General features: G+C 41.7%; 1 protein-coding gene across 2 annotated transcripts in view; it reads left to right on the forward strand.

The window, feature by feature from the left end:
* Positions 1-25174, forward strand: part of LOC139387948 (high affinity cAMP-specific and IBMX-insensitive 3',5'-cyclic phosphodiesterase 8B-like) — an 85433-nt gene that overhangs the window by 9337 nt on the left and 50922 nt on the right. The window contains exons 1-3 of one of the 2 annotated variants that reach the window (XM_071134347.1): positions 11655-11871; positions 12009-12065; positions 22938-23128. In XM_071134347.1, coding sequence (XP_070990448.1) covers positions 11845-11871; positions 12009-12065; positions 22938-23128 — 275 coding nt within the window. In that variant the 5' untranslated portion in view covers positions 11655-11844. Of the gene's footprint in view, positions 1-11654; positions 11872-12008; positions 12066-22937; positions 23129-25174 lie in introns of those variants that run through there. The other variant, XM_071134346.1, reaches the window with a different exon arrangement.

Here is a 25174-nt window from a genome sequence, read left to right on the forward strand (position 1 = left end):
TGTTAAAACTTCTTAGGGCTAGGCCCCTTTTTTCTCCACTTCCTGTCTGAATGACGTGCCCAAAGTAAACTGCCTGTAGCTCAGGCCCTGAAAACACTTTGAAGTTTGTATAAATGTTACAATAATGTAGGAGAGGCCTCCCGGGTCGCGCAGTGGTCTAGGGCACTGCATCGCAGTGCTCTAGCTGTGCCACCAGAGACTCTGGGTTCACGCCCAGGCTCTGTCGGGGCGATGCACAATTGGCCTAGCGTCGTCCGGGTTAGGGAGGGTTTAGCCGGTAGGGATATCCTTGTCTCATCACGCACTAGCGACTCCTGTAGTGGGCCGGGCGCAGTGCACGCTAACCATTTTGCCAGGTGCACGGTGTTTCCTCCGACACATTGGTGCGGCTGGCTTCCAGGTTGGATGCACGCTGTGTTGTGTTTCGGAGGACGCATGGCTTTCGACCTTCGTCTCTCCCGAGCCTGTACGGGAGTTGTAGCGAAAAGACAAGTAACTACTAACAATTGAATACCATGAAATTGGGGAGAAAAGGGGGTAAAATTTAAAAATAAAAAATATATATGTAGGAGAATATAAAACACAATAATTGAAAATATTGAAAATTAGGTCCCTGGATGCAATTCCTATGGCTTCCACAGGGTGTCAGCAGTCTATGTTCAAGGTTTCAGGCTTGTAACTTAAAAAACGAATAAGAAATATCAGTTATAGCAGAAGGACAGTCTTGTAAATTTGTGTTTGCTCACGACATGAAGACATTACACTAAAATCGGTTTCCTATTGAACATACTTATTTCCGTAAGAAATATTATAGTTTAATTACATTTTAGGGTATCTGCGGAGTATATTTTGACTTGTTGAAACAAAGTTTAGGGGTAGATTTTCTGATTTCTTTCTCTGCATGTTGAACGAGTGGATTACTCAAATCGATGGTGCCAACTAAACAGACTTTTTGGGATATATTGAAGGATTTTATCTAACAAAACGAAACTACATGTTATAGCTGGGACCCTTTGAATTAAAAATAAATAAATAAATACATTTTATTTAATCTTTATTTAAACAGATAAGCTAGTTGAGAACAAGTTCTCATTTGCAACTGCGACCTGGCCAAGATAAAGCATAGCAGTTCGACACATACAACAACACAGAGTTACACATGGAATGAACAAAGCATACAGTCAATAATACAGTAGAAAAAATAAAACAAAGTATATATACAGTGAGTGCAAATTAGGTCAAATAAGGGAGTTAAGGCAATAAATAGGCCATGGTGGCGAAGTAATTACAATATGGAAATTAAACACTGGAATGGTAGATGTGCAAGTAGAGATACTGTGGTGCAAAAGGAGGAAAATAAATAAATACAGCATGGGGATGAGGTAGATAGATGGGCTGTATACAGATGGGCTATGAACAGGTGCAGTGATCTGTGAGCTGCTCTGACAGCTGGTTCTTAAAGCTAGTGAGGGAGATGGGAATCTCCAGCTTCAGTGATTTTTGCAGTTCGTTCCAGTCAGTGACAGCAGAGAACTGGAAGGAAAGGCGACCAAAATGACAAATCAGAGTAAGATTTTCAAAAAGTAAGTGAATATTTAATTGTTATTTGTGAATGTATGAAACCTGTGGAAAAATATTTTGATGTGGGGTGCCAACATCAAACAATCGCATGGCATGTTTTCTCTGTAATAGATACTGTAAATTGGAAAGTGCAGTTAGATTAACAAGAATTTAAGCTTTCAGCCGATATACCGGTAATACACTTATATGTACATAAATGTTTTATATTGTCACGTTCGTTGAATGGAGGAGACCAAAGCGCAGCGTGAGATGAATACATCTTATTTTAATGATGACGAAGAAACACTTATACAAACTACAAAAACAACAAAACGAACGTGAAGCTAAATATAGTGCTGACACAGGCAACTAACACATAGACATAGATAATCACCCACAAAATACTCAAGGAATATGGCTGCCTAAATATGGTTCCCAATCAGAGACAACAATAAACAGCTGCCTCTAATTGAAAACCACTCTAGGCAACCATAGACATACAAAACCCCTAGACTGGTGACAACCCCATAAACATACAAAAACCCTAGACAGGGTCACCATATAATCACCCATGTCACACCCTGACCTAACCAAAATAATAAAGAAAACAAAGAATACTAAGGTCAGGGCGTGACAAATATCAATAATATTTATGATTATTTATTTGAATTGCGGGCCCTCCAGCTTCACCGGAAGTTGTCCCGCTAGCGGGACTGTTATCCCTAAGAAAATCAGAGGTCGCATCATAGACTCTCTTTCCATTTCCCCTGAAATCCGGATGCATCCGGTTGTTTCCGACCCCGCAGTGTGTGCACTGTGTGTAACACATTTTTATTTTATATCTGTGTAAGTAATGGGTCTTGCAGGTCCATGGTCTTCAGGAGTGTTGACCTAATTTCTACCTGATACAGTGCCTTGCGAAAGTATTCGGCCCCCTTGAACTTTGCGACCTTTTGCCACATTTCAGGCTTCAAACATAAAGATATAAAACTGTATTTTTTTGTGAAGAATCAACAACAAGTGGGACACAATCATGAAGTGGAACGACATTTATTGGATATTTCAAACTTTTTTAACAAATCAAAAACTGAAAAATTGGGCGTGCAAAATTATTCATCCCCCTTAAGTTAATACTTTGTAGCGCCACCTTTTGCGGCGATTACAGCTGTAAGTCGCTTGGGGTATGTCTCTATCAGTTTTGCACATCGAGAGACTAACATTTTTTCCCATTCCTCCTTGCAAAACAGCTCGAGCTCAGTGAGGTTGGATGGAGAGCATTTGTGAACAGCAATTTTCAGTTCTTTCCACAGATTCTCGATTGGATTCAGGTCTGGACTTTGACTTGGCGATTCTAACACCTGGATATGTTTATTTTTTAACCATTCCATTGTAGATTTTGCTTTATGATTTGGATCATTGTCTTGTTGGAAGACAAATCTCCGTCTCAGTCTCAGGTCTTTTGCAGACTCCATCAGGTTTTCTTCCAGAATGGTCCTGTATTTGGCTCCATCCATCTTCCCATCAATTTTAACCATCTTCCCTGTCCCTGCTGAAGAAAAGCAGGCCCAAACCATGATACTGCCACCACCATGTTTGACAGTGGGGATGGTGTGTTCAGCTGTGTTGTTTTTACGCCAAACATAACGTTTTGCATTGTTGCCAAAAAGTTCAATTTTGGTTTCATCTGACCAGAGCACCTTCTTCCACATGTTTGGTGTGTCTCCCAGGTGGCTTGTGGCAAACTTTAAACAACACTTTTTATGGATATCTTTAAGAAATGGCTTTCTTCTTGCCACTCTTCCATAAAGGCCAGATTTGTGCAATTTACGACTGATTGTTGTCCTATGGACAGAGTCTCCCACCTCAGCTGTAGATCTCTGCAGTTCATCCAGAGTGATCATGGGCCTCTTGGCTGCATCTCTGATCAGTCTTCTCCTTGTATGAGCTGAAAGTTTAGAGGGACGGCCAGGTCTTGGTAGATTTGCAGTGGTCTGATACTCCTTCCATTTCAATATTATCGCTTGCACAGTGCTCCTTGGGATGTTTAAAGCTTAGGAAATCTTTTTGTATCCAAATCCGGCTTTAAACTTCTTCACAACAGTATCTCGCACCTGCCTGGTGTGTTCCTTGTTCTTCATGATGCTCTCTGCGCTTTTAACGGACCTCTGAGACTATCACAGTGCAGGTGCATTTATACGGAGACTTGATTACACACAGGTGGATTGTATTTATCATCATTAGTCATTTAGGTCAACATTGGATCATTCAGAGATCCTCACTGAACTTCTGGAGAGAGTTTGCTGCACTGAAAGTAAAGGGGCTGAATAATTTTGCACGCCCAATTTTTCAGTTTTTGATTTGTTAAAAAAGTTTGAAATATCCAATAAATGTCGTTCCACTTCATGATTGTGTCCCACTTGTTGTTGATTCTTCACAAAAAAATACAGTTTTATATCTTTATGTTTGAAGCCTGAAATGTGGCAAAAGGTCGCAAAGTTCAAGGGGGCCGAATACTTTCGCAAGGCACTGTATGTAACCTCTGTCACAAGCCCACAACTCATCTCTCACACAAACCCTCCATACAAGTCAGCTAGCTGCCCATCACTTTCCTGGCCCTCTCATGACTTTCTATCTCATGAATGATGTTGTTGTTGTTGTTTTTCTAAATTACTTGTCTTTTTTTTGTTGCTTTAAAACACTGCAATTATTGATGTAATGAATAGCGCGATTAAAGTTGAATAAATAATTATTTATTATTACTTCAGGAGGCTCTGTAATCGTTGCCTGACGATTCTTACATTTTAGTCATTTTATCAGACGCTTTTATCCAGAGCTTGGGGTTAAGTGCCTTGCTCAAGGGCACATCGTCATATTTTTGTTCCTCCTAGACGGCTCGGGATTCGAACCAGTGATATTTCAATTAGTGGGAAAGTAGTGGGGGAAAAAGCAAGGGTACTTACTTTGGTCAGCACATGCTCAGAGTACGTGCGCTGTATGTTGTGAATGTTGACCTGTTTATAGATCTTACTCACATTGGCTACGGAGAGCGTGATCACACAGTCGTCTGTGAGGCTCGTGTCACTGGGCAGCTTGCGGCTGGGCTTCCCTTTGTAGTCCGTAATAGTTTGCAAGCAGAGCCATGATCTGACGAGTGTCGGAACTGGTGTAGTACGATTCAATCTTAGTCCTGTGTTGATGCTTTGCCTGTTTGATGGTTTGAAGACATCACTACATTTATATATTTTTTTAAACATAAAATAGCATTAAAAGTAAAAAATAATAAAAAAAGTCACAAGGATTGACTTTCAAAAGTACATTTTCATAAAAGAAAAGAAAATAAAACAGATAAAAAGCCAGGGGTTACAGTTGTGTAAACAGTTGTGTAAACAGTTGTGTAAACTTATGATAGAGTTCTAAGAATACAGTGTTTTTTTGGTAATTGACTAGATCTAGAGATTTTATTAGATATTGGATTTCAAGTAAAAATATATTACATTCAGACAGATTTCAAATATTTGTTTTTGTGTCTATAAAATTTACCGGAGAGAATGAAGAAATGAACAACTCATTCAGTGCTTTTGTTTTCATTTTACTAATAACATATGACGTCTTCCATCGTAAATATATTGGTCTTATTGATGAAATAAAAACTGTAAATACTTAACTCACTCCAAAATAATAGTTTCTCTTTTTTTATCACAGAAAATGCATATGTCCTCGAAATCCATGAATTTTGACAACAAGTTATTGCAAGGGTACATTTTGTGCAAGATTTTAAACCTTCTGGTTGGGCTATGTACGTACGGTCACTGTGGGTACGACATCATCGATGCACTTCTTGATGAAGCCAGTGAATGATGTGGTGTACTCCTCAATGCCATCGAAAGAATCCCGGAACATGTTCCAGTCTGTGATAGAAAAACAGTCCTGTAGCTTAGCATCTGCATCATCTGACCACTTCCTTATTGAGCGAGTAACAAGTTCTTCCTGCTTTAGTTTTTGCTCGTAAGCAGGAATCAGGAGGATAGAGTCAGATTTGCCAAATAGAGGGTGAGGGAGAGCTTTGTACGTGTCGCTGTGTGTGGAGTAAAGGTGGTCCAGAGTTTTTTTCCCCTCTGGTTGCCCATTTAACATGCTAGTAGAAATGAGGTAAAATAGATTTAAGTTGTCCTGCATTAAAGTCCCCGGCCTCTGGATGAGCATTTTCTACTTTGCGTAAACATGTGTTTATACTTCAATATGTTTATACTTCTGTGTACACAATTAAACAAAATCATTCATTTTAAGTATTGCAAAGGAGACATTGCGCCTGTCATTATTGCTTGAGTTGGTATAGCCTAGAATTATAAATTAGGCTACAGACGGTAGGCTATGCAAGCCATTCAAAGGTAGTGTTCGTCCCTCTATAGGGCATAAGAATGAATGCCCGACACACCCAAGGTATCTCCTGAGAGTTACTTTTAATGCGAGTAACAATGTAACGTGATGCGTTACCTTTAAGCGTAATGTTCCCCAACACTGTTGATGAGTGTGTTGTGTCATGCAGACCATGTAGAATCTTATCTATAACTTCACCATGTTAGATCACACTGCATGGTAAGAAGACATTGTATAATTAAAATACCATGACTACGGATAATCCTGAATTAATCCGGAATAATGATGAGTGAGAAAGTTACAGAGGGTCAAAGATCATACCTCCCCTGTTATTGGTCATGGTGAGAGGTTAGCATGTCTTGGGATTATTTGACCTGTAGCTTTGTCACTCATTATTATTCACATATCATTCAGGACGATCCGTCATCATGGTAGAATCCACATTAATGTAGAAGTGTTTAGAAACATATTATTATGTTTATTATTATTATTATTTACAATAAAAGTGACATAGTACATTTTTTTCCCATTCATTTCTATTGGGCCCAAAATGATTTGAAACACACCAAAACAAACAGCAAATGCATCCAAGAAGTTTGTAGAGTCACAAGCTTGATGTAGTCATTGTGTGATTAGGAATATGGGACCAAAAACTAAACTTTTGGGGACTTTTTTTATTAGACTCTTTAGTTGTGTCAATAATTTTGACCCCTGCCTTTAAAAAACTGTAAGTGAATGTCATTGTGAATGCAGTGAGAGATGTGTACCTGTCGTTATGATTCAGTAATGTGACCTTGATGGGTGCTTATGGCTTCATATTTCCTGTCATGAACACACACACACACACACACACACACACACACACACACAGGTAGATGGTGCTCTGTGTTCTCTGTTACAGTATAACACAGCCTGTTCTATATTCAGGACGGACGGACAGACAGACAGACAGACAGACAGACAGACAGGCAGACAGACAGACAGACAGACAGACAGACAGGCAGACAGACAGACAGACAGACAGACAGACAGGGAGGCAGACAGGCAGACAGACAGACAGATAGGCAGGCAGGCAGGCAGGTGTCAGCTACCAGGTGGTCTGATGAAAGGCTAGAAGAGATTTTAGAGTAGAGAGGATGCATCTGTTTTTTGTTTTTGTGTGAGAGAGTGTGCTAATGTATCTGAGAGCTTTCAGGGAACCATAGTGGGTTTTTTTTTATCTGGGCCAGCGCTACAACACACACACAGCACTGTGGACGCATATAGGCCAGAATAAGTGGCATTACATGAAAAGAGAGAGAAACGGAGAGAGAGAAACAGAGAGAGGGAAAGAGAGAGAGAGAAAAACAGAGAGAGAGGGAATTATGATCAAACCTGTCTCTGCTTGATAGTGCTGAGCTATTAGTGTTTTTTTAGGTTGGTTCGGTTTCATTTAGATTATTACCAAATAATAAAGTTTTTTCGATTTCGGTTTTGATCTTTTTTTACGTTAAATGCGCCATGAAATAATGACACTACTATGATGTTAGAGCTTTTTAATGGACATTTCAAAATGAAAATTTGTGAACATTCAATTGCCAAAACATAGAAAATATTCCATTGTCTCCGTCAGGTCCACATTGGGTAGACATCAATTGAAAAATAGGAAATGACTATGAAATAGTAAAATATTTAAGTTGTGTATATTACTTTGTTTTATTTGATGACTTTATTATTTTTAATTCCTTAAAGTCATCATCTCATCTCTGCTCAGGTAGAAGCAGTCAGCCAGCCAGACCGTCTAATGCTATCTATGTGCTCCCCATACTGAACTGTCTTTAGTCATCCTTTTTAGCTAGCCTGCCTAAGTATTCTGCAGAGCTGTCAACAACATCATTTTACTAGTTCTTCAAAGGGCTCCCAAGTGGCGCAGCAGTCTAAGGCACTGCATCTCAATGCTAGAGGTGTCACCACAGACCCTGGTTTGATTCCAGTGTATCACACCTGGCTGTGATTGGGAGTCCCATAGGGCGGCGCACAATTGGCCTAGTGTTGTCCGGGTTAGGATTTGGCTGGGGTAGGCCGTCATTGTAAATAAGAAATTGTTCTTAAGGATCGGACCCTTTTTTTTAAATGTTTGCCTAAAATAACATACCCAAATCTAACTCCCTGTAGCTCAGGCCCTGAAGCAAGGATATGCACATTCTTGGTCCAATTGAAAGGAAACACTTTGAAGTTTGTGGAAATGTGAAAGGAATGTAGGAGAATATAACACATTAGATCTGGTAAAGGATAATACAAAGAAAAAACAACCGTTTTTTGTTTGTTTTGTACTATCATCTTTGAAATGCAAGAGAAAGGCCATAATGTATTATTCCAGACCATGTGCAATTTCGATTGTGGCCACTAGATGGCAGCAGTGTATGCGCAAAGTTTCAGACTGATCCAATGAACCATTGCGTTTCTGTTCAAAATGTTGTATCAAGACTACCCAAATGTGCCTAATTTGTTTATTAATAACTGTTCATGTTCAAAGTTGTGCACACACACTCAAACAATAGCATGGTCTTCTTTCACTGTAATAGCTACTGTAAATTGGACAGTGCAGTTAGATTAACAAGAATTTAAGCTTTCTGCCAATATCAGATATGTATATGTCCTGGGAAATGTTCTTGTTACTTACAACCTCATGCTAATCGCATTAGCCTACGTTAGCTCAACCGTCCCGCAGGTGACCCACCAATCCTGAAGAAGTTTTAACTGACTTTCCTAGTTACATAAAAATAAATAAAGTAGATAAGGCGTACTTTCAAAAACTCTCTGTCCCTCTCGTCATTGTGTTTTGTACATTCCTCTCTCTTGCGGTCTATGCGGTCTGTTTGTATCTAACCTAACGTAGCAGGTGTAAAAGTGTATCCATCCAGAGATCTGTATATAATGACAAGATGCTCATGCTTCCGCTTTTACAATGGGAGTCATTTTCCCAAAGGCGGGAAGGCAGGCGACAAGCTTACGTCCAAAATAAGCCCATAGAAACTCATTGGGCTTAATTTGTACAGATTTTGGCGAGAGTAATACCTCTTGCTTCACCTCTTCCTCTCTCATCCGTCTCTGCCCGAGCCAGAAAAAACAGGCACGTTTCTGCACATAACTGGGTTGAATATTTGATTAAACTCCCTTCAGTCCAGCCTCCCACATAGTTCTTGAGTTGATTTCACACACCAAAAAATCTAAATGGAACTCAAATAATTGAACCAACATCAGTCAATTAGTTGTTTAATTTTTAAAAAAGTAAAATAATTTTGGTTAACCTCTAAAGGTTCTAGAGTCCAGTCACTCTATGACAGTGGTTAGATGAGAGACTGCTGTGGTTTTGTCCACACACCCTCTAGTCTATACCCTTCAATACACTCTCTATACTCTCTATACACCCTTCTATACACTCTATACCCTCTCTATACACTCTCTATACACTCTCTATACACCCTTCTATACACCCTTCAATACACTCTCTATACACCCTTCTATACACTCTATACACTCTCTATACACTCTTCTATACACTCTCTATACACACCACACACTCTCTATACACCCTTCAATACACTCTCTATGCACCCTTCTATACACTCTATACACTCTCTAAACACTTTCTATGCACCATTTTATACACTATATACACCCTATACTCTCTATACACCATATACACCCTATACACTCTCTATACACTCTCTAAACACGTTATATACACCTTTCTATGCACTCTATACTCTCTATACACTCTATACACTCTATACACTCTATACACCCTTTTATACACTCTCTATACACTCTATACTCTCTATACACCCTTCTATGCACTCTCTATACTCTCTATACTCTCTATACACCCTTCTATACACTCTCTATCCACTCTATGCACCCTTATATACACTCTATACCTCTTCTATACACTCTATACACCCTTCTATACACTCTATACACCATTATATGCACTCTATACACCCTTCTATGCACTCTATACACCCTTCTATGCACTCTATACACCCTTCTATACACTTTATATACACTCTATACCCCCTTCTATACACTCTCTGTACACTCTATACACTCTATACTCTCTATACACCCTTCTATACACTTTATATACACTCTATACACCCTTCTATACACTCTATACATCCTTCTATACACCCTTCAATACACTCTCTATACACTCTCTATACATGCTCTATACACTCTCTATACATTATTCTATGCCCCTCTCTGTCCTCCTACACAGACATGGTTCAGGAACCATAGGAGACACAGGGACAGGGCACAAGAGACCTGATGAGCTCATTGTAGGCACTAATCGCCATACATTGTTGGCCATACATCAGATCCTAACTGATGTCCCCACAAACAAACACAAACAGTCCCTTATCCATTGAATATGACTGCAGAGATGGCCTCATTCAACTCTGTAAGGGAGGCCAAGAGGGACAATTAACACAGTACTGAGTCAATGAGCCGTGATGAGCTGTGATAAACAGATAATGACAGGTGTCCAGAGAGGCACAGAGACAGATATGGGTCAACGTGAAATACTGCATATGTGGAGACTTGGGTATTGGTCTGAGATGTCATTGCCACCGGTGTGGGTCGTTCAACGAAATTAGTGCCTTTTGCTTCCCTTTGGTATTTTAAGGATAAATTGTACACCAATATTGAATTTTAAGAGCCTGTTATATTAAATGAAGTGCCCTTTAATATAGGTCACATGGAGAAGTCAATAAATCTGATTTTCAATATGAATAAAGACTTGCTAAAGTGGCAAAATGCACCCTCGGTGACTTCTAGAAAGATTTTAAACCACTTAACTCCAGCATTTCTCCACGTGTTCACCATCATTGTAAACCCTAGTTATTTTGTTGTTTTGACAAAGTCATTTCTGAAGATGGTTATTTATTCATTCACGTCTGTCCCTCATGTTTAATGTCAACCCTGTTACGTGAACTGAATTTTCATTTTAATATGATGAAACTATTCCTTTTAAAATATTTATAAAAAATAAAAAAAACATTGAACATCAAATAGTCAAATCATAGTGTAAAAGCAGGTGAGCTGGTTCTTTTCGGCCATTTTCAAGCAGAACACGTCAACCCTCTTACCCATAGACAGACAGGCTAGGAATGGGTTTTTTAAAGAAGAAGAAAAAAGAGAGAAAAAAGCTTGTATTCAATTGCCCCTCTCTGTTGCACACAACTAGCTTCCATACCCCCTGTCACAAGAGGATTTATGGCTGATTTAAGGTGAAATGGTCAACCCTGTTACGGTCAACCCTGTTACGGTCAACCCTGTTACTTTATTTGCCACTTAATAGGCACTTTTTATAGGCTTTTTTTTTTTTTTACCTCATGAGAGGACTAAGTGGAACATGTGTTCTTTATGACAGAATTGTAAAATTATGTGAAATCAAACATATTTTTTTTCACCAAGGCACAATTCTCAAAAGGCACCGAATTGGTGGAAGGACCCATGTGCATGTCATGTTTGAAGCTGCGTTAGCTCCAGTCTATCAACCGTGTCAGTACTGCTTCTCAACAAGGCATTATTCACATACACCTACCTGTCTGTCTGTATCCCTTAATACTCTTTAAAGAGGCTTGTAACAGACCTGGTCTTGCTGCGTCACTAATAGTGTGAGTGTGAGCGTGGAACATCCTAAGCCGTTAGTCAATAGTCCAGTAGCCAGAAATCCTTCCTGCTATAGTTGATACAGTAACATTGTTCAGTGAGCTAACCAGCGTTTGCTCAGGAGTGTAGAGCTTCTGTTTTTTTTACTGAAAACCTGCGTATGGAGTATTAGCTGGTTGAGACAGAGAGAGAAGGAAAGAGATAGAGAGAGGGGGAAAAGTGATAGCGAGAGAGCGGTTCAGGGCATGTATGGTCCCTGAAGAAGAGGGTAAAATGGTAAGCAGTACTCTGTTTCCCCTGTTTCATTTTTTACTCCTGCTCTCTCGTCTGTTTTTACTCTTGCTATTCATTGTTTTGTTGTTTTTGTTTGAGCTTGAACTCATTCCACCTCTCTCTCTCCGGTTGTGTTCCAGGTATCAGCCACAGAAGAATGCATAGGACCTATGAGACTGACCCAAGAACCTATTCAGGTACAACTGCACTTTACATTCTTCTGTATTTCTCCTGATAACAGCATGCTCCAGTTTAGTGTCCACGGTCCATCAATTATCAGGAGTCTGCAGTATTTTGTTATGCAATTCAGTGATGTTACATGTTGTGGTGGAGCACATCATGGGCAGTTTGTCTCTTCTTCACGCTACTAGAGGCTTTGGAGTGGTGGCCATTTTGATTGGCCCAGAAGAGGATTTTAGGACATGATTAGAAAGCGTAATCAGAGAGATTTTGCGAAAATGACTTTTTGGGGCCTGTACATTTTATTTGCATTTCTGTTATTTAGCATGCTGTTAGCCAGAGCTGTGTAAAACCGGTGGATTCAAATATGCAGGTTGAACAACAGCATAGAAACACATAGGAGGAATCAAATCATATCAAATCCAATTTTACTTCTCACATGCGCCGAATACAACAGGTATTTCACCTTACCGTGAAATGCTTACTTACAAGCCCTTAACCAACAATGCAGTTCAAGAAATAAAGTTGAGAAAATATTGACTAAATAACCTGAAGTATAAAATGTAGTAAAATAGTAACACAATAAAATAACATTAATGAGGCTACGTACAGGGGATACTGGTACTAGTCAATGTGCGGGGGTACAGGTTAGTTGAGGTCATTTGTACATGCAGGTTGGGGTAAAGGGACTCCACCAGTCATTTTTAAGGGTCATAATCCCAGAATAAAACAAATGCACAAGACAAGTACAGTGCATACCAAGCCATGAGGTCGAAGGAGACAGCATTGTGTTGAGGCATAGATCTGGGGAAGGGTACCAAAACATTTCTGAAGTGTTGAAGGTCCCCAAGAACACAGTGGCCTCCATCATTCTTAAATGGAAGAAGTTTGGAACCAACTAAATTCTTCCTAGAGCTGGCTGCCCGGCCAAACTGAGCAATCGGGGGAGAAGGGACTTGGTCAGGTAGGTGACCAAGATCGCGATGGTCTCTCTGACAGAACTCCAGATTTCCTCTGTGGAGATGGGAAAACTTTCTAGAAGGACAACCATCTCTGCAGCACTCCACCAATCAGGCCTTTATGGTAAAGTGGCCAGACGGAAGACACTCTTCAGTAAAAGGCACATGACAGCCAGCTTGGAGTTTGCCAAAAGGCACCAAAAGGACTCTCAGGCCATGAGAAACAAGATTCTCTGGTCTGATGAAACAAGGATTGAACTCTTTGGCCTGATTACCAAGCATCACATCTGGAGGAAACCTGGCACCACCCCTATGTTGAAGAAGGGTGGTGGCAGCATCATGCTGTGTGGATGTTTTTCAGTGGTCCAGCCAGAGCCCAAACTTGAACCCGATCTAACATCTCTGGAGAGACCTAAAAATAGCTGTGCAGTGACGCTCCCCATCCAACCTGACAGAGAACCTCCCCAAATATAGCTGTGCCAAGCTTGTAGCGTCATACCCAAGAAGACTCGAGGCTGTAATTGCTGCCAAAGGTGCTTCAACAAAGTACTGAGTAAAGGGTCTGAATACAATTTTTTTGTTGCAAATATGTAAAAAAAAAACTGTTTTTGCTTTGTCATTATGTGGTATTGTGTGTAGAATGAAAAGGGGAAAAAGTCAAGGGGTCTGAATACTTTCCGAATGTGCTGTATGTCTATCTACAATATGTAGATTGTGACTGTGCCTGTATTCACTATGGGATGTGATCTCAGTGTTTCCAGTAGTAGTGGTGGCAAGGGTAGGGGGGTGCATTACTATTTTATACATTGCAGAATAATAGTGAAGACAACAAAACTATGAAATAACACATATGGAATCATGTAGTAACCAAAAAAAAAGTGTTAAAAAAGATTTTAGATTCTTCAAAGTAGCCACCCTTTCCCTTGATGACAGCTTTGTCATTTTTTTGTTGCAAATATGTTTAAAAAACGGTTTTTGCTTTGTCATTATGTGGTATTCTCTTGGCTGAGGTGGCTGCTTTTCCTTCACTTTGCGGTCCAACTCATTCTAAACCATCTCAATTGGGTTGAGGTTGGGTGATTGTGGAGGCCAGGTCATCGGATGCAGCACTCCATCACTCTCCTTCTTGGTCAAATATCTCTTACACAGCCTGGAGGAGTTGGGTCATTGTCCTGTTGAAAAACAAATAATAGTCCCACTAAGCGCAAATCAGACGGGATGGTGTATCGCTGCAGAATGCTGTGGTAGACATTCTGGTTAAGTGTGGCTTGAATCACACCTCTTCCTCCATGCTTCACGTTGGGAACCACACATGCAGAGATCATCTGTTCACCTTCTCTGCGTCTCACAAAGACTCGTCGGTTGGAACCAAATATCTCAAAGTTGTACTAATCAGACCAAAGTACAGATTTCCACCGGTCTAATGTCCATTGCTCATGTTTCATGGCCTAAGCAAGTCTCTTCTTATTATTGGTGTGCTTTAGTTGTGGTTTCTTTGCAGCAATTTGACCATGAAGGTCTGATTCACACAGTCTCCTCTGAACAGTTGATGTTGAGATGTGTCTGTTACTTGAACTCGGTGAAGAATTTATTTGTGCTGCAATTTCTGAGGCTGGTAACTCTAATGAACTTGTCCTTTGCAGAAGAGATAACTCTGGGTCTACCTTTCCTGTGGCGGTCATCATGAGAGCCAGTTCCATCATAGCGCTTGATGGTTTTTGCGACTGCACTTGAAGAAACTTTCAAAGTTCTTGAAATTGACTGACCTTCATGTCTTCAAGTAATGATGGACTGTTGTTTCCCTTTGCTTATTTGAGCTGTTCTTGCCATAATATGGACTTTGTCTTTTTCCAAATAGGACTATATTCTGTATACCAACCCTACCATGTCACTACACAACTGATTGGCTCAAACGCATTAAGAAGGGAAGAAATTCCACAAATTAACTTTTAACAAGGCACACCTGTTAATTGAAATGCATTCCAGGTGACTACGTCATGAAGCTGGTTGAGAGAATGTCAAGAGTATGCAAAGCTGTCATCAAGACAAAGGGTGGCTACTTTGAAGAATCTCAAATATAACATATATTTGGATATGTTTGACACTTTTTTGGTTACCACATTATTTCATAGTTTGATATCTTCACTATTATTCTACAATGTAGAAAGTAGTCAAAAATAAAGAAAACCCCTGGAATGAGTAGGTGTGTCCAAATTTTTGACTGCTACTGTATATATTTTTTACTTGCGTCCAATTATTTGGTTTAAATGAATATAGGGGAAACACTGGAGATATCATTGCATGATAGAATGGTTTCAACATGGCGTAACAATGAGACACCACATGACACAACATGGCATGCGGCATACATGTACACTATATAACTTTAAAGTATTTTCCAATTGTTCCGTTCCGAACAGAAACCCTATTTCTTGGGTTCCGACCAGCATAATAAAGTTCAAACCCTCCAAAAAATGTATGGTTCATAAAAGTTCCATTTCATTTATATTTTAACCCGTGAAATGTACATAGTAATTACATGTAGCTTGTGAATTTACTCCACCAGTTAGTGCAGATAGAGCATTTTGGTATGGAACGGGTAAGCTAGATGTTAACATGTTTGATTGGTCAGATATGTGCAGGAACAAACAAAAAACATTATTATCCGGTTCTCAAGATTTTCAAATAACGGAGATCACTTTCGTTCGCAGTTCTGTTTCTGTTTCCTCTGAAAATGTAGTTTTTTTCCCCCCGGTTTTCAGTTGTGTTCCCTGAACTGGTTCCATCCCGGCTTTACACCCAATGGTGTGTGGGTTGGTGGTAGTTAAGTTTCCGGTAACCAGCTGTGAACAGCTGCTAGTTTGAGGTTAAGGTTGTGTCCTGTGGATTGGGATTAAGGCAGTGTGAGCCTTTGAGAAGGCCAGATTATCTCCCAGGCATTAACGCTGTTGTGTAATTTAGGGAAGGGAGTGTTAGTTACACAAGATCATAGGTGTTTTATGTTTATTGTGTATCTAGACATCTAGGTCTCTGTCTTCTTACATCTCTGTCATTGTGTTTGATGGAGTAATGGAATAGTCCCAAAAGTGCAACCCCCCCCACCATCTGGCAGGCTGAATCAAATGCTCAAAGTGTTTGAAGGAAAATACATACTGAAAGGCTCTATCCTTCATCCGTCCGTCTTTATTGTGCTGAATAAAAACCTCATCCAAACCTCATATCCAGAACTCATCCATTCTTCGTTATCAGGCTGTGTGAAAGCCTCTGCTGGAGGTAGTGTCTGGCAATGTCTGGCTGAACCAGGTGGAAGGACTAGAGACTTTATTACAACCCCTCCTCCCCATACAGCCCTCAACACACGCTCCATTAAAATAACTACTCTCCTCAAGATGTGGAGCGCACCCAGACACACACACACTAAGAGTCACGCAAACACGCACACAAAGTCATACACACAAACAGACACACAAGGGAGCACACGCACAGAAACAGACACACACTCACATGTACAGTTGCGTACACACTCACAGAGAGTCATGCACACGCACAAACAGACAGCGGAAGCACACACACATCCGCACACACAAGTCTCGTACGCACACAGAGTGCACACAGAGTCATGCACACACAAATTCTACTGTACCATGATCTAACTCCCCACTCCCTCTTTACCTCCCTCCCACTTGAACAGAGAGAACGAGATAGAAAAGAGAGAAGAAATGATAAAATGCTCCGGAGGAGAGAGTTGCGTGCTGAAAGTTCCCTCCTGACATTTATCGTTCGCTCTGAGCCCTGGAAAGACTCGGTAACTCCAAATCTACTTCTCTCCGCTCCTTCGTTTCTGCACCCTGTCACAGGACTCCTCCTCAATCAGAGGGATTATTTTCCTGAGGGCTCAGCGGGTGAACTGTTGTTGACTGTAGGCTGCAGAAGACAGTGTACAGGGTGCTCTGCTCTTACTTTGGACAGGGGACTTAGGATGGTCTCTTAACTTAAGAAACCATATGGAGAAACATGCTGTAGCCCCCACTTCAAAACATGGGAAAGCATTTACATGTTGTTCTTAGTGTGAGGAGTAAACCATGCTTATTAGGAATGATCCATCAGATTGATGACTGCTAGTATGTCTCCTCCACACCGTACTCCTTGGCTCTACGCCAAGAGGAGTCCCACTGACAAGACTTGGTGTAAAGCCAGTCAGCTAGATGTCTCTCGCTATCGCTCTGAGAAACTATCTGTCTAGCTATCAGTCTAACTGTCTGTCTGTCTGTCTGTCTGTCTGTCTGTCTGTCTGTCTGTCTGTCTGTTCCATACCTTTGTTCCCCTATCTGTCTGCCTGGTCAAGGGTGTGCAGAGATGGAGGCTTAAAGGATTCTAGCTTTAACCTCTGAACTGTGATTGGCTGAGTCAGCGTGGCACAGCAGTCAGGGGTAGAGGCCCTTCTCTATGTCAGTCCTGCCTTGAGGGCAACACAGTGTGTAAACCACTTAGGGAAACCACTGGGGTTAATCACTATGAAGTGATTGTGTGTTCGAACACACTCCAACTATTTAGCACTTGGATGATAAAGATAATCATGAAAGACATCCACTCGGAGGAGGTACGATCAGTCACTTTAACTCTACCTACATGTACATATTACCTCAATTACCTCGGCTAACCGGTGCCCCCGCACATTGATTCTGTACTGGTACCGCCTCTATATAGCCTTGCTATTGTTATTTTCCTGCTGCTGTTTAATTATTTGTTACTTTTATTTTCTATGTTTTACTTATCTATTTTTTACTCAACACTTTTGTTTTTCTTAAAACTTCTTAAATCAAATCAAAATTTATTTGCCACATGCGCTGAGTACATGTGTAGTAGACCTTACAGTGAAATGCTGACTTACAAGCCCTTAACCAATAATGCAGTTTTAAGAAAAATACTTACATAATAATAAATAAATGTTAGAAATAATTAAAGAGCCGCATTAAAATAACAATAGTGAGGCTATATACAGGAGGTACCGGTACAGAGTCAATGTGGAGGCTATATACAGGAGGTACCGGTACAGAGTCAATGTGGAGGCTATATACAGGGGGTACCGGTACAGAGTCAATGTGGAGGCTATATACAGGGGGTACCAGTATAGAGTCAATGTGGAGGCTATATACAGGAGGTACCGGTACAGAGTCAATGTGGAGGCTATATACAGGGGGTACCAGTACAGAGTCAATGTGGAGGCTATATACAGGGGTACCGGTACAGAGTCAATGTGGAGGCTATATACAGGAGGTACCGGTACAGAGTCAATGTGGAGGCTATATACAGGGGGTACCGGTACAGAGTCAATGTGGAGGCTATATACAGTGGGTACCAGTACAGAGTCAATGTGGAGGCTATATACAGGGGGTACCGGTACAGAGTCAATGTGGAGGCTATATACAGGGGTACCGGTACAGAGTCAATGTGGAGGCTATATACAGGAGGTACCGGTACAGAGTCAATGTGGAGGCTATATACAGGGGGTACCGGTACAGAGTCAATGTGGAGGCTATATACAGGGGGTACCAGTACAGAGTCAGTGTGGAGGCTATATACAGGAGGTACCAGTACAGAGTCAATGTGGAGGCTATATACAGGGGGTACCGGTACAGAGTCAATGTGGAGGCTATATACAGGGGGTACCAGTACAGAGTCAATGTGGAGGCTATATACAGGGGGTACCGGTACAGAGTCAATGTGGAGGCTATATACAGGGGGTACCGGTACAGAGTCAATGTGGAGGCTATATACAGGGGGTACCGGTACAGAGTCAATGTGGAGGCTATATACAGGGGGTACCGGTACAGAGTCAATGTGGAGGCTATATACAGGAGGTACCGGTACAGAGTCAATGTGGAGGCTATATACAGGGTGTACCGGTACAGAGTCAATGTGGAGGCTATATACAGGGGATACCGGTACAGAGTCAATGTGGAGGCTATATACAGGGGGTACCGGTACAGAGTCAATGTGGAGGCTATATACAGGGGGTACCGGTACAGAGTCAATGTGGAGGCTATATACAGGGGGTACCGGTACAGAGTCAAATGTGGAGGCTATATACAGGGGTACCGGTACAGAGTCAATGTGGAGGCTATATACAGGGTGTACCGGTACAGAGTCAATGTGGAGGCTATATACAGGAGGTACCGGTACAGAGTCAATGTGGAGGCTATATACAGGGGGTACCGGTACAGAGTCAATGTGGAGGCTATATACAGGGGGTACCGGTACAGAGTCAATGTGGAGGCTATATACAGGATGTTACGGTACAAAGTCAATGTGCGGGGGCACCGGTTAGGTAATATGTACATGTAGGTAGAGTTATTAAAGTGACAATGCATATATAATAACAGAGAGTAGCAGCATCATAAAAGGGGGGGGGGGCAATGCAAATAGTCTGGGTGGCCATTTGATTAGGTGTTCAGGAGTCTTATGGCGTGAGTGGTAGAAGCTGTTTAGAAGCCTCTTGGACCTAGCCTTGGGGCTAGAGCACAGTCTATGACTAGGGTGGCTGGAGTCTTTGACAATTTTTAGGGCCTTCCTCTGACACCGTCTGGTGTAGAGGTCCTGGATGGCAGGAAGCTTGGCCCAAGTGATGTACTGGGCCGGACACACTACCCTCTGTAGTGCCTTGCAGTCGGACGCCGAGCAGTTGCCTTTACCAGGCAGTGATGCAACCCGTCAGGATGCTCTCGGTGGTGCAGCTGTAGAACCTTTAGAAGATCTGAGGACCCATGCCAAATCTTTTCAGTCTCCTGAGGGGGAATAGGTTTTGTCGTGCCCTATTCACAACTGTCTTGGTGTGCTTGGACCATGTTAGTTTGTTGGTGATGTGGACACCAAGGAACTTAAAGCTCTCAACCTGCTCCACTACAGCCCTGTCGATGAGAATGGAGGCGTTCTCCTTTTCCACGTTGAGGGAGAGGTTTTTATCCTGGCACCACACTGCCAGGTCTCTGACCTCCTCCCTATAGGCTGTCTCATTGTTGTCGGTGATCAGGCCTAACACTGTTGCGTCATCGTCAAACTTAATGATGGTGTTGGAGTCGTGCCATGAAGCTGTTGTTGGTTAAGGGCTTGTAAGTAATGTGACAAATAAAATGTGATTTGATTTGATTATGTGTATGTACACGCACTCAAGCGGCAACACACACAGAACTGTGTATGTGTGGCGCCCCCTGTCTGGCCTGTGTGCGGGTGCAGGGCAGGTCGGCAGATTTTGGGACGGCGTCGCCTGAGATGTGTGTGTGTGTGGAATTTCACACGGCAGCTCCATGGTTACACAGCCCAGCTCGGGATCAAAGGGTGTAGACCTTTCACAGCCTCCTACCAATGCCAGCTCCTTTTCCCCCCCTTCCCTTTTCTCCTCTTCTTCTCATCCATCCTCTGCTCCCTTCGTTCCCTCATGCTCCTGCCAGTCTGTCCGGCATGACTGGCGAGACGGCTCGCTCTCTCTCATCTCCCTTCTCCTCTCTTCTTGGTCTCCCTCGGTCTGTTTCTCTTTCAATCAAATCAAAATCAAATCAAATTCTATTGGTCGGCCTACACATATTTAGCAGATGGTTTGTGCGGGCGTAGCGAAATGCTTGTGTTCCTAGCACCAACAGTGCAGTAATATCTAGCAATTAGTACACAAAGCTAAAAAGTGAAACGTAATTAAGAAATCTTTATAAATCTCTATCCCTACTTCCTTTCTCCCTGTGTTAGTTGTCCATTGGTGTATTGGTGTGTGTGTGTGTGCATGCGTGCGTGCGTGCGTGCGTGCGTGTGTGTGTGTGTGTGTGTGTACACACAAGTCCCTCCATTCTTGCCTCTTGTCTGTTACTGCTCTACTATAGGAGTCAAGTATTGGTAAAGTTCCCATACAGTATGAAGAACAACCGGTCGGTGTACAGTACAGGCCAGACAACTGTTGGTGTGAAATACAGCTCTCATCAGCCATCATTAACCATCATCCACCTGGTTCCTGTTTACTCTTATACTGAACAAAAATATGAACGCAAAGCGCAACAAAAATATATAATATTTCACCTTTATTTAACCAGGTAGGCCAGTTGAGAACAAGTTCTCATTTACAACTGAGAAGATAAAGCAAAGCAGTGCGACAAAAAACAACAACACAGAGTTACACATAAACAAACATACAGTCAATAACACAAAAGAAAATATAGATTTTTGAATTTTTTTCTATTACAGTTCATATGAGGAAATCAGGCAATTTAAATCAATTCATTAGGCCCTAATCTATGGATTTCACATGAATGGGCAGGGGCACAGACATGGGTGGGCTTGGGAGGGCACACTGTGCATTCGTAAACTATTCAGACCCCTTAACTTTTTTCCACATTTTGTAACATAACAAAATGTGTGAGTTGTCAAGGGGTCGGAATACTTTCCGAATGCACTGTGAGCCCACCCATTTGGGAGCCAGGCCCAGCCAATCAGAATGAGTTTTTCCCCACAAAAGGGCTTAAATACAGACCGAAATACTCCTCAGTTTCATCAGCTGTCCGGGTGGCCTGTCTCAGACTATCCGGCAGGTGAAGAAGCCGCATGTGGAGGTCCTGGGCTGGCTTGGTTACACCTGATACATGCGGTTGTGAGAACGGTTAATCATACTGCCGAATTCTCTAATATGACGTTGGATGCGGCTTATGGTAGAGAAATTAACATTACATTTTCTGGTAACAGCTGTGGTAGACATTCCTGCAGTTAGCATGCCAATTGCACGCTCCCTCAAAACTTGAGACATCTGTGGCATTGTGTTATGTAACAAAACTGCACATTTTAGAGTGGCCATTTATTGTCCCCAGCACAAGGTGCACCTCTGTAATGATCATGCTGCTTCTTGATATGCCACACCTGTCAGGTGGATGGATTACCTTGGCAAAGGAGAAATGCTCACTAACAGGGAGGTAAACAAATTTGTACACAACATTTTAGAGAAAAAAGCTTTTTATGTATATGAAACATTTCTGGGATATTTTATTTCAGCATTCAAACATTTTACATGCTGCATTTATATTTTTGTTCTTTATAGATTAAGGAACAATAGCAGGCTTTCATCCCAGGAGATGCCTGGGAAAGTGGTGTGAAGTTGTGTGTTTGAACGGTTAATGTTGCAATATGTAACGTTTTGGGCGACCCGACCAAATTCACATAGAAATGTGAGTTACAGATCTGTCATTCACATTAAAATCCGGTCTAAGAAGCGGTAGATATGTTCTATGTGAGCTATTTCTATGCTTCCCGTTCTTCTGTTTCGTTTTTGCATCTTTTACGTTCGGTTTTGTACACCAGCTTCAAACAGCTGAAAATTCAATATTTTTGATTATAGGAAAGATATTTCACAGCAGTTTTTATGGTGCAATGATTATCTACAGTACAATATACATTGCTTGTTTTGTCACATAAACTGAAATTAGGCAAACTATTTGAATTTTAGCAACCAGGAAATGGCGGAGCGATTTATACATATTGCACCTTTAAGTGATGTATGTTTTACTATTTAATGTATTATTCTTTGTGATACTGTGCTGTATATCAGCACTGATATGCTTATTAGTCTACCGGTCCTAGCTTCATGTTTGTATAAAACAACTTCAGAAAGATTATAACCACACACCATTGCTCCGACAAGCAAACAAATGATTTATTAACAAATTACTTATTAAAGTAACCAATGTTTTGGCAGCAAGCTGCCTCTGTCAGGTAAGAGGTATTTCAGACCATCTGCTCTCTCTCTCTCTCTCTCTCTCTCTCTCTCTCTCTCTCTCTCTCTCTCTCTCTCTCTCTCTCTCTCTCTCTCTCTCTCTCTCTCTCTCTCTCTCTCTCTCTCTCTCTCTCTCTCTCTTTCTCTCTCTCTCTCTCTCTCTCTCTCTCTCTCTCTCTCTGTCCCAGGTCCTGCTGGTGTTTGCGAAGGAGGATGGTCAAAGCGATGCCTTCTGGTGGGCGTGTGACCGGGCGGGTTTCAGGTGTAACATCGCCCGAACGCCTGAGTCCGCCATCGAGTGTTTCCTGGACAAAAGCCACGAGATTGTAGTCATCGATGGACGCCACTCACGATACTTTGAGGCAGAAGCTGTCTGTCGGTAAACTCAAACTGTCTGTCTGTCTGTCTGTGATGGGCAACTTTGATGGGGCTGGGGGCCACAAAAAATCTTGCTCACAGGTCTGTGTACCCGAATCCATACCCTCACACACACACACATTGCATTGTGAGCAAAAAAAAATTGTGGCCACCATCTTGACAGTGGAGATAAAAAAAAATAATTAAAAGTAACTTTTGTGCAATTCCACACATTTTGCCATGGGGTGTAGAGAAAATTATGCAGTTTTATAGCACGTTTGCTGCAATTGTACACATTTTGCCATGGAGCAGAGAGAAGATTTTACAGTTTTAAAACTAATTTCATGCAATTCTCCACATTTTGCCATAGGGTGGAGAGAAATGTTTGCAATTTACAATATGATATCTGGGTGACACTGACGAACCAAATCAATGCCCCCCCCCACACACACAGCCGGTAATTCCACCTTGATAACAAGTTTAGATAGCTGGCCTCTAAACTAATTTAGCAATCTAAAAATGTTTAGCTGATCTATGGATTTCACATGACTTGGAATACAGATATGCATCACAGATACCTCATGATTTAAGGTATCTATTTAAACATTTAAGGGTGTGCATCATAAAACCAGTCAGTATCTGGTGTGACCACCATTTGCCTCATGCATCTCCGTTTGCATAGAGTTGATCAGCATGTTAATTGTTCATTGTTAATGTTGATTGTGGCCTGTGGAATGTTGTCCCACTGCTCTTCAATGGCTGTACAAAGTTGCTAGATATTGGCGGGAACTGGAACACACTGTCGTACACGTCGATCCAGAGCATCCCAAACATGCTTAATGGGTGACATGTCGGGTGGGTATACAGGCCATGGAAGAACTGGGCATTTTCAGCTTGTGTATAGATCCTTGCGACATGGTGCCGTATATTATCATGCTGAAACGTGAGGTGGCGGCGGCGGATTAATGGCAGGACAATGGGCCTCAGGATCTTGTCACGATGTCTCTGAACGTTCAAATTGCCTATCGATAAAATGCAATTGTGTTCATTGTCCGTAGCTTATGCCTGCTCATACAATTAACACCGCACCATGGGGCACTCTGTTCACAACATTAACATCAGCAAACCGCTCGCCCGCACTTCGCCATATACGTGGTCTGTGGTTGTTAGGCCGGTTGGAATAGTTCAATAATTATCTAACATTCAAGTCTCTGGCAACAGTTCTGGTGGACATTCCTGCAGTCAGCATGCCATTTGCATGCTCCCTCAAAACTTGAGACGTCTGTGTCATTGTGTTGTGTGACAAAACTGTACATTTTAGAGTGACCTTTTATTGTCCCCCGCACAAGGTGCACCTGTGTAATGATTATACTGATTAATCAGCTTCTTCATATGCCACACCTGTCAGGTAGATGGATTATCTTGGCAAAGGAGAACAGGGATATAAACAAATTTGTGCACAAAATATGAGAGAAATCAGATTTTTGTGCATATGGAAAATTTCTGCGATCATTTTTTTTGCAGCTCATGAAACATGTTGTGTTTATATTTTTGTTCAGTGTAGATACACTAAAAACTCAAACTGTCCTAATAATCCCACCCAGTATTTATCATGTGGTCAGACCATCATATGCTTCTTTATACAGTATCTAGTGATTAGAGTTATTAGTCACGCATGGTAATATTTTCCCAGAAGCAGAGTGGCTTCTTTCTTTCTTTCTTTCTTTCTTCCTCTCTCTCGTCTCTCTCCTTACTTTCCTCCCTCCCTGCATGTCCCCTGCCAGCCAAGAGGCTTTTGCCATCACTCACATTTATCCTTTCCTCCCACTCTCTCTCCTTCTCTCTCTCTCCTTCCCTCTTTCTCCTTATCTCTCTCCTCTCTCCCTCCTTCCCTCTTTCTCCTCTCTCTCATCTCTCTCTCTCTCCTTCCCTCTCTCTCCTTCTCTCAAAGTCCTTCCCTCTCCCTCCCTCCCTTCCTCCCTCCCATCCCTCCAGTACATTGTGTCCATGGTGAGCCTGTGTAAAGTAGAGAAATGTTCTCTCATATGCCAATGACATCACTCCTCCA

Source organism: Oncorhynchus clarkii, chromosome 29 (genome assembly GCF_045791955.1).
Source record: "Oncorhynchus clarkii lewisi isolate Uvic-CL-2024 chromosome 29, UVic_Ocla_1.0, whole genome shotgun sequence".
NCBI lineage: Eukaryota > Metazoa > Chordata > Actinopteri > Salmoniformes > Salmonidae > Oncorhynchus > Oncorhynchus clarkii.